General features: G+C 45.7%; 2 protein-coding genes across 4 annotated transcripts in view; one reads left to right on the top strand and one right to left on the bottom strand.

Moving 5' to 3' along the window:
• C7H21orf58 (chromosome 7 C21orf58 homolog) overlaps positions 1-9,861 on the bottom strand; it is a 54,584-nt gene extending 44,723 nt beyond the window's left edge. Inside the window, exon 1 of the mRNA XM_077272411.1 lies at positions 9,742-9,861. The gene's annotated coding sequence lies outside the window, so the exon portion shown is untranslated. The remainder of the gene's footprint in view (positions 1-9,741) is intronic.
• A 198-nt stretch (positions 9,862-10,059) lies between these two features.
• The window catches only part of PCNT (pericentrin), a 117,700-nt gene continuing 111,340 nt past the window's right edge, over positions 10,060-16,419 (top strand). For all 3 annotated transcript variants that reach the window (XM_077272405.1, XM_077272404.1, XM_077272403.1), the window contains exons 1-5: positions 10,060-10,201; positions 11,904-12,080; positions 12,961-13,104; positions 14,027-14,191; positions 14,301-16,052. In XM_077272405.1, the coding sequence (XP_077128520.1) occupies positions 10,145-10,201; positions 11,904-12,080; positions 12,961-13,104; positions 14,027-14,191; positions 14,301-16,052 (2,295 nt within the window). In that variant the 5' untranslated portion in view covers positions 10,060-10,144. The remainder of the gene's footprint in view (positions 10,202-11,903; positions 12,081-12,960; positions 13,105-14,026; positions 14,192-14,300; positions 16,053-16,419) is intronic.

Here is a 16,419-nt window from a genome sequence, read left to right as displayed (position 1 = left end):
CCGAGGCAACATCCTACTGAGGCGCACAACCGGCGGCCGGAACGCCGAGGAAGTATTACTATATTCAGCTTCAGGCAATACTTCAAACCAACGGCAGGACAGTCAGTCATAGGCGGGCTGTCTCACATATATCACCTATGAAGACATGGGGGGCACACTAGGAGAGGGGCGACTCTAGAGTCCCGGAAGAGCTCCGAGCCTACTCGTCATACGGGTGCCGTCCCAACCATAACACCGGGAGGGACGGAGGAGAAGAACATCATCCGAACGAGTTGTGAGGGAACACGAGAAACAGACACAACAGTTGTGGGGACTATCCCGTAAGCACAGCAGGGGAGGACCACAACACATAGCGCTAGCAGGAAGGCACAGATTTCCACCTGCAAAGAGAACTCTGGAGGTGCCATTGGACCGGCCGGACTTGCGCAGCCTGGTAAACCTTATTCCGGACTGAGGTCCCAGAGACCTTCAGTAAAGAGGTAAAGAGACTGCAACCTGGTGTCCTCGTTATTTACTGCACCGCACTACCACCACTATCCACATCTATTATTTACTGTACGCCCCTCAGCAGGGTCACGGACCGGGCCTAGCCACCGTGACAACCCCAGAGCAGAGACTCAGAGGCCCGGTACCGGGTACCCCTCGGCCCTGCGGCAGTGGGGGCGCTACAAACTTGGCGTCACAAACAGGATCTACTTAAGCCTGAAGAATCAGGTCATGTGTGCCTTGGAACTGTGATTTACTGTGCTTGGACTGTACTTTATTGCAAAGACTGTGGATTGCCACTTGCCGCCAAAAGTTCCCGCCAAAACCGCCGCCATTACAGCGCTAAGGAGAGCGCAGGAGAAGAAGAAGGGCGTGGAAGTGGGCGTGAACGAGCTGAAGAGCGTGAAAGACAATGGCCGCCCAGTCTAAATATTCCGGCCCCTTGAGGACGTGTCCGTCAACAGCCGAGATCCGCCTCCTGATCCTCAATGGTGGGCAGAGACAAAGAAAACGAAACCGCCCACGGAGGAGAGAGCGGGAAAAGGACCAGGAAGAAGAAGCGAGCCACATGGAGGACGCCATGGCGAGCCGCCCGGAGCCGGAGCGTGGGGTCGGAGCCGAGGACTCCCCCAGCTACCCGGAGAGGCACCGCAGCCAGACCTCCACAGTTGATGCTGACCTCCTGCAGACCGGAGCGGACGAGCTGATCCACCAACCCCGGCGGACGCAGCTGAGCACTGAGGCCGGGTGGAAGAAGACCATCATCGGGAGCCTCGCCAGAAGTCTGTCGGCAACCCCATCTGGTCCGGAGCAAGAAAGAAGTTCCAGCGCTCCGAAGCCAGAAAGCAAGGCCCTGCCGGAAAGTGAGATGCTGCAAGCAGAGATGAGAACGTCGCAGCACGAGGCCCTGCAACCAGCGTTCCAGATCCCAGCGGAGACGGAGCAGATCGGCACCGGAGGGACCGCATCTGAAGCAGGTATGAAGGACGACCCTGCCCTGACGACCGACACCACTCCAGTAACTGCTAGTGCCACAGCTGCTGACTCCGTTCCAGTGACTGATCTTGCAGCAGCCGCTACCTCTGCTGCAGCAAATGCCCCTATTCAAGCTGCGCAGACCTCCATCGCTGCGCCTGATTTAACCGTACATGCAAGATGGATTAACGGCGTTTGTCCAGCACTGGGTATAACCCTGGACCTCACTTTTCCCAGGCCAAGAAGGGTTAAGTGCCAGGTGCAGCCCTGGAAGCCGTCCAACTAAACCTCGGAGAACCGAAGATTGTAAATAGTTAACTGTTTGTTTTCTGCTGTTTTGCTGCTAAAACCCGTCCAGGGTTAACTCTTAAAGGGATCCCTTTGTTGACCCGGGATCTCTATTGTTTTTGTTTGTTTTTCTACCTTTTGCTCCATTACTAAAAACTGCTGGAATCATGAACAATGCATGATACAAACTTCTTGCATATAGTTTGCACCTTCTTAAAGGTGCTTTCTACTGGTTTTATATAAAAGACGGACTCTTTGCGAAGATACGGTTCTTGGAACTTGTACTGGAGTCCTTGCTGCATACGGACTTGCAGCTTGAAAAGTTGCACTACCTCATAGAGACTTGGTCCCCTCTTAAAGGGGATGTTCGCATCCTGCACTTATGAACAGTGTTGCCTTAAGATGGTTGAATGGCAATAATGTCCTGAAAAGAAAGTATTGATGATGTTGATATGTGAAAGTTAAATGTAACCAATTAGTTGATTGTAAGAAATGTTCAATAATGTTAATAGAAGAATGAGGACAGGAAGTGAACCCGTAGGGGTTAGTGGTGAGTCCTCTTAGGAGCCATATAGAGATGGCTCAGTGATCTCAAACTGAAAGAAAAACGTGTTCTATACTGTGTATAGTAGTGGAAGGACAGTAGGCTCGGGCGGAAAAGAGCGGTCCTGTAATAGAAAGGAGAGGCAGTAGGTCTGGAGCGTTTAGGACAGGCGGTCCTGCAGACGTAAAGTAGGAGAATGTAGCACAGTTGCTTAAGCCTTATAATGTGTTATAAGAAGGTCTTTAGTGGATTTAGAGTGTACATCCTTAAAGGCAATGTTGAATTAATGTTTAAAATTTTGCACTTAGTAGAATACCCGGTTGGGTAAGAAAAGTTATTTAAAAGTATTTAACCATGTTTGTAACGTTCAAGTGTCCTCACCTCCCATAAAGGGAAGCTCTGTTCAAATATGCTTATTGTTATTGCACTCACAAAAATTGTATGTATTTTTGCTGACATGTATTGTTGTTTTCTTCCCAGTCCCGGAGTACTGGATTTAACCGGGGGGGAGTGCAGCGCCCCAGAGTCCTGGTCGTTGCAGTACTGTGGCTCCGCCGCTAAGGGGGGCTATGGTACGTCTGATGGCACTGAAGGAGTTCATCTGACCAGGTATCACATACACCAATACATTTCACAGTCAGGCCTCCAGGGGGAGCTAAGGGTGCTATTTATTAGGCCACTCCTCACCGTGTGGGTAAACTGGGGGTCAGGCAGGAAGTTAGTCAGAAAGCTGACTGGGTTGGAACCAGGCAACACCTTGTGTCAGGGGGTGTTGTGGGGGAAGATTCGGTAGGGTCCCTGTCAGGTTTGGGACCCTGACAGAGGCCTGGCAACAAGGAAGAACGTCACGGGACCGTGCCTGCTCAGCATAGCGGCGGTGCCCTAAGAAAGGAACAGAAGCGAGATATATTGTGCTGAGTGAGAAACGAGATCAAAGCAAGAAGGAGAATACCAGTAGGAGTCGTGCTGTAAGACCGAGGCAACATCCTACTGAGGCGCACAACCGGTGGCCGGAACGCCGAGGAAGTATTACTATATTCAGCTTCAGGCAATACTTCAAACCAACGGCAGGACAGTCAGTCATAGGCGGGCTGTCTCACATATATCACCTATGAAGACATGGGGGGCACACTAGGAGAGGGGCGACTCTAGAGTCCTGGAAGAGCTCCGAGCCTACTCGTCATACGGGTGCCGTCCCAACCATAACACCGGGAGGGACGGAGGAGAAGAACGTCATCCGAACGAGTTGTGAGGGAACACGAGAAACAGACACAACAGTTGTGGGGTACTATCCCGTAAGCACAGCAGGGGAGGACCACAACACATAGCGCTAGCAGGAAGGCACAGATTTCCACCTGCAAAGAGAACTCTGGAGGTGCCATTGGACCGGCCGGACTTGCGCAGCCTGGTAAACCTTATTCCGGACTGAGGTCCCAGAGACCTTCAGTAAAGAGGTAAAGAGACTGCAACCTGGTGTCCTTGTTATTTACTGCACCGCACTACCACCACTATCCACATCTATTATTTACTGTACGCCCCTCAGCAGGGTCACGGACCGGGCCTAGCCACCGTGACAACCCCAGAGCAGAGACTCAGAGGCCCGGTACCGGGTACCCCTCGGCCCTGCGGCAGTGGGGGCGCTACACACTCCCCTGGGGCAATGTTATAGTGTAAAAAAAAAATATTCACATGTGTAAAAAAATAAAAACAAATTCCCCCCCAAAATCCCCCCCCAAAAAAAATATATTGTTCCTATAAATACATTTCTTTATCTAAATAAAAAAAACAAACAATAAAAGTACACATATTTAGTATCGCCGCGTCCGTAACGACCCGACCTATAAAACTGTCCCACTAGTTAACCCCTTCAGTGAACACCGCAAAAAAAAAAAAAAAGAGGCAAAAAACAACGCTTTATTATCATACTGCCAAACAAAAAGTAGAATAACACGCGATCAAAAAGACGGATATAAATAACCATGGTACTGCTGAAAACGTCATCTTGTCCCGCAAAAAAACGAGCTGCCATACAGCATCATCAGCGAAAAAATAAAAAGTTATACAGTAGTCCTCAGAATAAAGCGATGCAACAATAATTATCGTATTTTCTGGTGTATAAGACGACTGGGCGTATAAGACAACCCCCAACTTTTCCATATAAAATATGGAATTTGGGATATACCTGCCGTATAAGACGGGGGTCATCTTATACGCCCAGTAATCTTATACGGTGTGTGGTTCCCAGGGTCTGGAGGAGAGGAGACTCTCCTTCAGGCCCTGGGATCCATATTCGTGTAAAAAATAAAGAATAAAAATAAAAAATATGGATATACTCACCCCTCCGATGGACCCTGTACTTCAGCGGTGCAAGCGTCTGCCTCTGTTCCTAAGAATGTAGTGAGTGAAGGACCTGCGATGACGTCGCGGTCACGCGACCGCTCACGTGACCGCGACGTCATCGAAGGTCCTTCACTCACTGCATTCTTAGGAACGGAGGCAGACGCTTGCACCGCTGAGGTCCAGGGTCCGTCGGAGGGGTGAGTATATCCATATTTTTTATTTGTATTCTTTATTTTTTACATGAATATGGATCCCAGGGCCTGAAGGAGAGACTCCTCTCCTTCAGATCCTGGGAACCATCCAGGATCGCTCTGTGCACCCGTAACCGGCGTATAAGACGACCCCCGACTTTTGGGACAATTTTTAGGGGTTAAAAAGTCATCTTATACGCCGGAAAATACGGTATTTTTTCTATAAAATAGTTTTTATCGTACAAAAGCGCTAAAACATAAAAAATGATATAAATGAGATATCGCTGTAATCGTACTGACCTGAAGAATAAAACTGCTTAATCCATTTTACCAAGCGCGGAACGGTATAAACGCCTCCCCCAAAAGAAATTCATGAATAGCTGGTTTTTGGTCATTCTGCCTCACAAAAATCGGAATAAAAAGCAATAAAAAAAATCACGTGCCCGAAAATGATACCAATAAAAACGTCAACTCGTCCCGCAAAAAACGAGACCTCACATGACACTGTGGACCAAAATATGGAAAAATTATAGCTCTCAAAATGTGGTAACGCAAAAAATATTTTTTCGCAATAAAAAGCGTCTTTCAGTGTGGGGCGGCTGCCAATCATAAAAATCTGCTAAAAAACCCGCTATAAAAGTAAATCAAACCCCCCTTCATCACCCCCTTAGTTAGTGAAAAATTAAAAAAATGTATTTATTTTTATTTTGCCATTAGGGTTAGGGCTAGGGTTAGGGCTAGGTTTAGGGCTAGGGCTATGGTTAGGGCTAGGGTTATGGCTAGGGTTAGAGTTAGGGCAAGGGTTAGGGCTAGTGTTAGAGTTAGGGTGGGGGCTAGGGTTAAGGCTACAGTTAGGGTTGGGGCTAAAGTTAGGGTTAGGGGTGGGGCTAAAGTTAGGGTTAGGGTTTGGATAACATTTACGGTTGGGAATAGGGTTGGGATTAGGGTTGGGGTGTGTCAGGGTTAGGGGTGTGGTTAGGGTTACCGTTGGGATTAGGGTTAGGGATGTGTTTGGATTAGGGTTTAAGTTATAATTGGGGGGTTTCCACTGTTTAGGCACATCAGGAGCTCTCAAAACGCGACATGGCGTCCGATCTCAATTCCAGCCAATTCTGCGTTGAAAAAGTAAAACAGTGCTCCTTCCCTTCCGAGCTCTCCCGTGTGCCCAAACAGGGGTTTACCCCAACATATGGGGTATCAACGTACTCAGGACAAATTGGACAACAACTTTTGAGGTCTAAATTCAACTGTTACCCTTGAAAAAATACAAAACTGGGGGTAAAAATGTGGAAAAAAAAAGATGTTTTATTTTCACGGCTCTGCGTTATAAACTGTAGTGAAACACTTGGGGGTTCAAAGTTCTCACAACACATCTAGATAAGTTCCTTGGGGGGTCTAGTTTCCAATATGGGGGTCACTTGTGGGGGGTTTCTTCTGTTTAGGTACATTAGGGGCTCTGCAAACGCAATGTGATGCCTGCAGACCAATCCATCTAAGTCTGCATTCCAAATTACGCTCCTTCCCTTCCGAGCTCTGCCATGCGCTCAAACGGTGGTTCCCCCCCACATATGGGGTATCAACGTACTCAGGACAAATTGGACAACCACTTTTGAGGTCTAATTTCAACTGTTACCCTTGAAGAAATACAAAACTGGGGGCTAAAAAATATTTTTTGTGGAAAAAAAATGGAATTTTTATTTTCACGGCTCTGCATTATAAACTGTAGTGAAACACTTGGGGGTTCAAAGGTCTCACAACACATCTAGATGAGTTCCTTATGGGGTCTACTTTCCAAAATGGTGTCACTTGTGGGAGGTTTCAATGTTTAGGCACATCAGTGGCTCTCCAAACGCAACATGACGTCCCATCTCAATTCCTGTTAATTTTGCATTGAAAAGTCAAACGGCGCTCCTTCCCTTCCGAGCTCTCCCATGCACCCAAACAGTGGTTTACCCCCACATATGGGGTATCAGCGTACTCAGGACAAATTGTACAACAACTTTTGGTGTCCAATTTCTTCTCTTCCCCTTGGGAAAATGAAAAATTGGGGGCGAAAAGATCATTTGTGTGAAAAAATATGATTTTTTATTTTTACGGCTCTGCATTATAAACTTCTGTGAATCACTTAATGGGTCAAAGTGCTCACCACACATCTATATAAGTTCCTTAGAGGGTCTACTTTCCAAAATGGTGTCACTTGTAGGGGAGTTTCAATGTTTAGGCACATCAGGGGCTCTCCAAACGCAACATGGCGTCCCATCTCAATTCCAATCAATTTTGCATTGAAAAGTCAAATGGTGCTCCTTCGCTTCCGAGCTCTGCCATGCACCCAAACAGTGATTTATCCCCACATATGGGGTATCGGCGTACTCAGGACAAATTGCACAACAACTTTTGGGGTCCATTTTCTCCTGTTACCCTTGATAAAATAAAACAAATTGGAGCGAAGAAAATTTTTTGTGAAAAAAAATTAAATGTTCATTTTTATTTAAACATTCTAAAAATTCCTGTGAAACACCTGAAGGGTTAATAAACTTCTTGAATGTGGTTTTGAGCACCTTGAGGGGTGCAGTTTTTAGAATGGTGTCACACTTGGTTATTTTTTATCATATAGACCTCTCAAAATGACTTCAAATGAGATGTGGTCCCTAAAAAAAAATGGTGTTGTAAAAATGAGAAATTGCTGGTCAACTCTTAACCCTTATAACTCACTAAAAAAAAAAATTGGGTTCCAAAATTGTGCTGATGTAAAGTAGACATGTGGGAAATGTTACTTATTAAGTATTTTGTGTGACATATCACTGTGATTTAATTGCATAAAAATTAAAAGTTGGAAAATTGCGAAATTTTCAAAATTTTCGCCAAATTTCCATTTTTTTCACAAATAAACGCAGGAAATATCAAAGAAATTTTACCCCTATCATGAAGTACAATATGTCACGAGAAAACAATGTCAGAATCACCGGGATCTGTTGAAGTGTTCCAGAGTTATAACCTCATAAAGGGACAGTGGTCAGAATTGTAAATATTAAATGGAACCTGTCACCCCCCCCCAGTCGTTTCAAACTAAAAGAGCCATCTTGTGCAGCAGTAATGCTGCTTTCTGACAAGGTGGCCCTTTTAGTTCTGGGTGCTGTAACTAGAGAAATAATCAGTGTTATAATTTGTCTGAAATACCTGGTCTTCAGTCAAGTGGGCCGGCGTTTCCCCCCTGCTTCAGACAGCACACAGCTGTCACTCACATCTTCTTGGCGCCGGGCGCCGCCTCCTCCTCGCCGCTGTTTTCAAAATAGCCGGCGCCTGCGCTCTTATCCCCTCCCTGGTGCAGGCGCAGTGAGCGCTGCCTGTCTTTCCTCATATGCAGCCCAGCTGACTGCGCCTGCGCGGACGCCCTGCCTGTGATTCCCAGCCCCGCAATGTGAATAAATCATAACTCACTGCGGGGCTGGGAATCACAGGCAGGGCGGCCACACAGGCGCAGTCAGCTGGGCTGCATATGAGGAAAGACAGGCAGCGCTCACTGCGCCTGCACCAGGGAGGGGATAAGAGCGCAGGCGCCGGCTATTTTGAAAACAGCGGCGAGGAGGAGGCGGCGCCCGGCGCCAAGAAGATGTGAGTGACAGCTGTGTGCTGTCTGAAGCAGGGGGGAAACGCCGGCCCACTTGACTGAAGACCAGGTATTTCAGACAAATTATAACACTGATTATTTCTCTAGTTACAGCACCCAGAACTAAAAGAGCCACCTTGTCAGAATGCGGCATTACAGCTGCACAAGATGGCTCTTTTAGTTTGAAACGACTGGGGGGGGGGGGGGGGTGACAGGTTCCCTTTAACGTGCAAACCACCCTTGGGGGTAAAGGGGTTAACCCGGGGATAACGTTTGGACTTCCTGTTCCGGGGAGGGGAGAGTGAGAGAGACTAGAATGGAAAATGCATGATTTCTTAAAAAAAAAACAGCATCGGTCGCCGGATTCCATCATTTCGCCTCACGTTTCATCCGTTTTTCGCCGGATCCATCGCTGGCTGTTTTTTCACCTGACAGAAAAAATGTTCCTCTGTTCACTTTCTCCGGCCGTCGGAAAACTAGTCCAGCAAAAAACAGATGAAATGTGAGGCCATCCGTCGCAATCTGGCGCTAATACAAGTTTATGAGAAAAAAGCGGATCTGGCAGCAACTTTTGCCGGATCTTTTTTTTCAAAATTCGCCAGATTGTGCCTGACGGCAAAAACCTGATGTGTGAAAGGGGCCTAATAATGTTCATTATCCTGGGCCCCTTTCAGAAATAATGTTTTGCCTCCTGGGCCCATGCCCATAACAATGTCCCATATCCTGAACCCCTTCTTGTAATTATTTCCCTTATCCTGGGCCCATTTCCTGTAATAATGTCCCTAATTCTTTAATAATGTCCCCATATTTGGACCCTTTTCAGTAACAATGTCCCCCATACTAGGCCCCTTTAGGGAATGATGTTTTGCATCCGGGACCCATTCCCATAGCAATGTCCCATATCCTGAGCCCCTTCCCGTAATAATGCTCCCCACAATGGGCCCTTTCCTGGTATAGTGTCCCCTATTTGGGGCCCCTTACAGTAATAATATCTCCCTTCCTAGGCCCCCTCCTGGTTTAATGTCTCTGATCATGAGCTCCTTTCTGTAATAATATCCTTCATCCTGGGATAATGTCCCCCATCTCAGGCCCCTTCCGGTAATAATCTCCCTGTTCTGTCTCTCTTTTAAAAAAACCCAAAAACCTCAATGATTCTCTGTATGTGACTCATTCCCGTTCAACGTTAATTATCGCCTATCGCTATTATCACGAACTTTTATCCGAATAAACTTTTGATATAAGCAACTTGAAGTATACGAGTGCAGTGATCTTTTTTTTCTACATATTGTCATGGCCGTCAAGTAACAGACCCTTGACTCGTGTTCACACGTCTCTGTCTCACAGCCGAGGACCGGCATCATTCTGCCCGCAACGGAACTTATATTTCCCGGTTAGCCATATGCACGTATCTGATTGGTTGTCTAATATTGGGGGTGTGTCCAGACGCAGGAAAGTTGCGGAAGAGCTCGTTCCTGAGGAATTCAATCACCATAGTAACGAGGGACACGCTCACTGCTGGGGGCGGTGTGAGTGAACCCTGAACTCTCCTCCAATCAGATCTCAGTGGTACAAGTTCGTTTAATAGGCGTGGCCATAACCGATAGCTCGGAGCTGATTGGCTAAAACTTTGTAACGACCGTGTATTCTTTTTGGCGGATGAGGCGGGCTGGTTAGCGCCATGTTGGTTCTTATAAGTGACAGTTAGTGCGAAGTATGGAGGGGGCCGAGGACGAGCAGCGGAGCCAGAAGCTGCAGGCTGGCCGGGAGAAGGTGAGGCTGTGCCGGGGAGTGCTGAGCGGGCGGCGGTGTGAGGCCGCGGAGCCTGAGGTGCTTTATTCTGCGCTTTGTTCAAACTTGTGGTGCAGCTGCTCCTCACCTGCGGCGGTGATCTGTGCGGCGGTGATCTGTGCGGTAGACCTGTCCTGGAGACATCGCTCCTAGATGGGACTGTATGAGCAGGCCGTACGGTCTCTGAAGGACACACTTGTCTCAGGATAATGGGGGTTCTCATATTCACCTGAGAAGTAGCTCCAGGTCTATTTGGGCCCCCCGGGTGACCAGGGGTGTGCAGGTGTAATGTGCAGGAGGATAATAATGTAATAAAATACCCATTTATGTCCTTTCCTGGGCAGCACCCAAAAATCAGGTGGACACCTGTGGATCTTCTTTTCTGATCTATTCCTCATAGACTTTTTTTTTTCTTGTTTGCAATGTCACTCTACCGTGCAGTATAAGGTGTTTTTGGGGTTTGTATGCTGGCCCTTTGTATATGAAACACTACTGCGTTTTTCTGTATGTAAAGTAGGTAAGTGGTAAGCAGGCGCATAGTGACCAGACAGGGGCCGAAAGAGCAAACGTTTTAGGCTACGTTCACATTTGCGGTCCGCGCCGCAGCGTCGCCGCATGCGTCATGCGCCCCTATATTTAACATGGGGGCGCATGGACATGCGTCGCACTTGCGTTTTGCGCCGCACGCGTCCCTGCGGCGCCCGCGTCCGGGCGCAGAGGACGCAGCAAGTTGCATTTTTGCTGCGTCCAAAATCAATGAAAAAAAGGACGCATGCGGCGCAAAACGCAGCGTTGTGCATGCGTTTTGCTGCGTTTTTGTTTGCGTTGTGCGTTGCGGCGCCGACGCTGCGGCGCACAACGCAAATGTGAACGTAGCCTTATCTGCTCCTCGGGAACAGTAAAATTTACATCCAGAACTTAGGTGAAGTGCGCAGACACAAAAGGAAAAATGAAAAGGCGTACTCTGCATCTCACCGCCGCTCTGTGAAAGTGCAGTGTGCCCAGAGCCTACAGACTTAATGCAGTTGTCTTCAATAATTGGAAACACTTTTTTTTTTTTTCCGACCAGTAATAAAATAAAAATATCAGTTTTAGACTCTTGAAAGTAATGTCCCTCTTCTGGACACTTTGGAAAAGTGCTACTGAGGCCCGCAAATGTTGTAATGAGAGATAAAAAACACACACACACACACACACACACACACACACACACACACACACACACACACACACACACACACACACACACACACACACACACACACACACACACACACACACACACACACACACTTTATTTATTTTTTTCATATGATTTCTAAAGCACCCCCTACTTTATTTCCAAGCTCTTGTGTGATTTCTACTAGCCATGTTGGTGTATTATTGAGGCCGGTGTTCACCTAAATCCCTAATCCATCGCAATCTTCTTATGCCTGACATGTAGGGAGGCGTTTCAGTTACCTTATGTGATTTTTATCTTCTGTTCACTCGTTGAGGATTGCTCACTAGACCTCCTTGAATGACAACTGCTGATGGGCAATATCACTCTGAGGACAGTGCCCAGCGTTTTGTTTTGTTTTTTGTGCCTGTTTAGTCTTTATATGAAAACCATGACCGTTTTGCGGCCATGTTGCCTTTTCCTCACTTACCTTTTGCTCTACCTGTCCTTTACGTTCCTTTGCAGCTTGCTAACTTCAGACAGCGCAATACAAAAGGGGAAAGCTCCAAGGCACAGAAAAAGCAGCAGAAGAGGAGGAATAAAGCTGTACACACGAATGATGATTCAAAGGAAGACACATTGGGCGAAGTAGAATATGCAAAAACTGATCCAGTGCTGGAGACTGAAGATGTCACATCAGAAGTAAGACTTGTGTGTTTTTTTGTTTTTTTTTGTTTTTTTTTCCTAAACTGCAGGTTTTACATGTGTATTTGGTGCAGATTCCCCTCCCCTCCACTCATCAGTATCAGCAAAATCTGCAGCAAAAAAGTTAAAAGAATTAACATGCAAATTTTAATTTGCTCCAAATTAGCAAGGTAAAAATAAGCAACGTCTGCATGAGACTTCAGGATTCTCACTAATTTTGCTAACATCGAGAAACCCTTCAGGTTTTTTGACAAAAAAAAAAGCAACATGTGACAGACCCTAAGGGTATGTGTCCATGTTCAGGAAACGCTGCGTGTTTGACGCTGCGTGGGGCCGCAGCGTCAAACGCAACGTCCAGATGTTCCAGCATAGTGGAGGGGATTTTATGAAATCCCATCTCCACTATGCGTGGTAACACGCATCCGTCGGCCCTGTGACTCCGGACATGCTGCGCGTCTTTTAAGATCGCAGCATGTCAGTGTTCCTTGCGGTGCCGCTGCGCCGCCGCAAGGTATAACACAGGGCCCTATGCGTGGGGTGGGATGATCCCGGATGTGTGCAATGAACACATCCAGCATCATCGTGTCCCAGAAGGGGGCGGGGCTTAGCGCCGAGCGGGTTTGCCGCTCCGACGAAACCGCCGGCCATCCTGATTGTGGACACGTACCCTAATACTATCGCACAGGAATTTCAGATAGTAGCACTACTCCAGTGCTGTAATAAAAACCACTGGAGTAGTGTTGTAAGGCTAAGTACAGACGAGTGCTTGCAAAATTATTAATTTTTTCATGCACAAAATTAACAACGTTTTTACATCTGTATGCCATCGGTTTTAATGCTGTTTTTTTTTTTTTTTTTTTTTTTTTTTTTTTTTAAGCCAAAGCAGTGGACTGTAAGTGATTGGGATGATAGTATAACCCAATCCAGTAGCAAGCAAAAAGCTCTACTTCCTTCCCACTCAGAAGACAAGACTCTAAGCCTGTCCAATAGGATTCACGCCATTCAAAGTCAGCTGCAAAATGTGAGTTTGCAACAATTACGCGTCTTCTACGTCTACCTGTCTGTTTCCAAAGAACTACAGTGTTGTAAATGTCTGGTATCTGCAGCTTTGCCCTCCACAAGCATCTTGCAAATTTTCAGCACCTGCGCATTATGGAAGTGATGCATTAAGTAATAGATGTGTACTGACTTGCAGCTCTGAGGTTTTTTTTTTTAAATGCAGTTTTCTTACTGGAAATAAAGAAGTGTCCATCACTACGCTCTTCCAGATGAGAGCTGCTGTGGCATTGAAACTTTAACGTTTGCTCTTTAAAGGGAACGATTCACCCGAAAATAAACGCTGTTAACCTGCAGATATGGGGTTATTCTGCAGCTATAGCATTATTAACTTACTCGGCACCCGCACTTAGCGGAACGCTGCCGGGAGAAAATGAACTTTATTCCTCTGGCAGCATTCCCGTTTCAATCATGGGGGCAACACCAGCACTGGTTCAGGGCAGTGACTGAGCTTGCGCCAGCACCACCACCGTGACTGAAACCGGAATGCTGCCGGGGGAATAAAGTTCATTTTCTTCAGGAAGCGTTCAGCTAAGTGCAGGTGCCAAGCAGGTTAATAATGCTTTAGCTGCAGGGTTAATAATACTAAAGCTGCAGGCTAATAGCATTTCTTTTTTATGGGTTCTCTTTAAATAGACATGGTGTCCCAATGTCCTTCACTAATGCTGTTTCTTTAATCGAAAATTCTACAAACTGTAAAAAAGAAAGTCCCTAGAACCATCAAGACAAAAAAAAAAAATCCTTAGTTGGCCTGAAACTTGATGGTTTTGCTTTGTATATGTATCATAGTTAGTGCTTGCTAATATGGTATCATATGATAGAGAGTGTGTGTGTGTGTGTGTGTGTGTTTGTTTTAATTCATTTTTTTTTAATTTATTTTTTTTAAGGCAAGTAAAGTTTTAAAAGGTGAAAGTCCAGGAAAAACTGAGCTATGTGAAGCTGATCTACAGTTGTCTCTACTCCAGAGAAGCTTCATGAACCAGGCAGAGCGCATGAGTCAATTAGACCAACAGGCACAAGTACTGGAAAGGGAGTTGGAAGCCTCTCGGAAGGTAAAAGTTCCTTTTTAGTCAGTCACAAACCGCCACTGTATCATTAATATCGCATTTGCAGGTAGTGACCCTTCACATGTCATTTGATCACCATTTTCTTTTTTTCCAGAAAACAAAAGAAAATGAGAATCAAATGGAAAAGCGTGATCGTTTGATGCAAGAGCAACAGTCAAGACTTGAGTTCTTACAAGAAAAGCTGGAAAAGTCTGAGAATTCTGTGTCCCTTTTGCAACAAGAACTTTTTAGCAGAAATCAAGAAATCACGCAGCCTAAACATGAGATTTCCATTCAAACAGAATCCTTATTGACCAGTATTGGAAGTGGTGGAGATTCCACAAATATAACCAATGAAATGGACACAGCCACTCTAGCAACTCTTGTTGTAGAGCTAAAAGAAAGACTTGCAGAATCAGAAACTCTTCGAGAAAGTTTACACACAAAGATTAAAGAACAAATGCTGGCATTTGAAATGGAGAGATCTTCCTGGGAACAAAAGCACAATGACATGGTAGCAGATCTTGCTCTGAAATTGCAGTATGCAGAGGAGATTGTAGCTCAAGAGAAGCATGATAAAGACCGTCTCAACCAAGAGATCCGTGACCTTAAAAATAATTTGAGATTAGAAGTTGATGGCAGTGAAGCCATAAAACTGCAGCATCAGAGAGACCTACAGATGTATGATCTGAAGCTACGGAACCTTGAAAAAGAAAATTCTAACCTAAACCAGCAGTCGTTCAGTACGTGGAAACTTCAGGACTCGGAAGACTATTCCCAAGAGATATTTAATCTAAAGAAAACCGGTCAAGATACTAGAGTTGATTATTTTAGACATGAGTTAGAAGACCTTAAGAAAAACCTGAGCAAGGTTAAAGCCAGAAAAGAACTTGAGGATTCAAAGGCAGACGAGCTTGACCTAGCAGAAGAAGTTGCTGCACCAGCGTTGACTTCACTGGACAAATACTTGATCCCGAACCAGATGTTTGATCTGAACAATGGCCAAGAAGATCTGAGTGAACACAGTAAGTTTGAGCTTGATAGTGACTTTATACTGGAACAGAGTTTGAACTCTACCATGGGAGGAAATATTAATTTACTTTCTTCTCCAATGCCCATTACTGGTGTCCTAGCAGGTGGTGTTACCTTAGGAACTCTTCTAGACCCAGAGTCCTTTGCTGTCTATCTTTCCAGCAATATTAAGCCTAGTGAAAATGCTGAGCACAGCCCTGAGCTAGTAGAAGATTTGAGTGACAAATGCTCATCCTTAATGGAGAGGCTTCAGGATAAAGAAGAACAGTTACAGAATAGCTCTGATGCTCTGGCTGAAGCTTTACAGAAGTGGAGAGACGTGACGGCCGAGCTTGCAGATACTAAACTCGAAATGGAAAAAGTATTTAAGAAGGAGTTCTCTGAAGAACAGCTGAGAATGGTAGAGGAAATAAAGTCAGAGAGGGATGATCTAAGAAACCGGATAACCGATCAAGAACAACTCCTGAGAGAGGTCCAAGAGCAAAAATCTATGAAGGAGGACAATATATCACTCCTTACAGAAGAGAAAACGAAGTTAGAACATAGGCTCTCCGTAGTAGAAAAAGAGCTGGAAAACACAGTTGAGTTGTGTAAAAATTTAGAGGTCCGCAATCATAACCTTGACCAGAATTTGCAGAATTTAGAAATGGCCCAGGAGTCTGAACGTCAAGAATTTGATAATAAACTAAACTCCAAAGGTGTAGAGCAACAGCTACTAGAAGACGTAATAAGAGCGAAGGAAACTGAGTTCTATGAGAGGGAGGAGAACCTGCGTGAAGAAGTGAGCTTACTAAGGCGAGAGAAGGAGCAGCTAGAAAACAAGCTGCAACAAGAGGTTGGTAGAATAATGTTACAATCTGCTTGTGATGAAGTCATTTCTAGATTTTAGAAACCTAGCAGCCAAGTCATGAAGGCTAGCGTTCTGTACACCAATCGTGAGGCAGAGTTTGCTGCATGTGTCAGACAGAAATGTACTCCAGTCATGGTCTCTGAAACCGCAGACATAGGGCGCCATTCATTAAAGCTTTATTTGCCAGAATTCTGGAGTAAAAAGCTTTTGACAAGCCTAAACATTTTCTTGTATTGTGAAGCTTCACTAAAATGTTGTGACTTTTCTCTTTCTCGCACCACTTTCGTCTCTCTGAAAAAGGGGTGGGATCGGGGCATAGAAACCCTTCGTATCAAATTCATGATGACTTGCA

This window comes from Ranitomeya variabilis, chromosome 7 (assembly GCF_051348905.1).
Source record: "Ranitomeya variabilis isolate aRanVar5 chromosome 7, aRanVar5.hap1, whole genome shotgun sequence".
NCBI classification, from domain to species: Eukaryota; Metazoa; Chordata; class Amphibia; order Anura; family Dendrobatidae; genus Ranitomeya; species Ranitomeya variabilis.
Note: the sequence above shows the minus strand (reverse complement) of the source record. Positions and strands in the feature narration are given on the sequence as shown.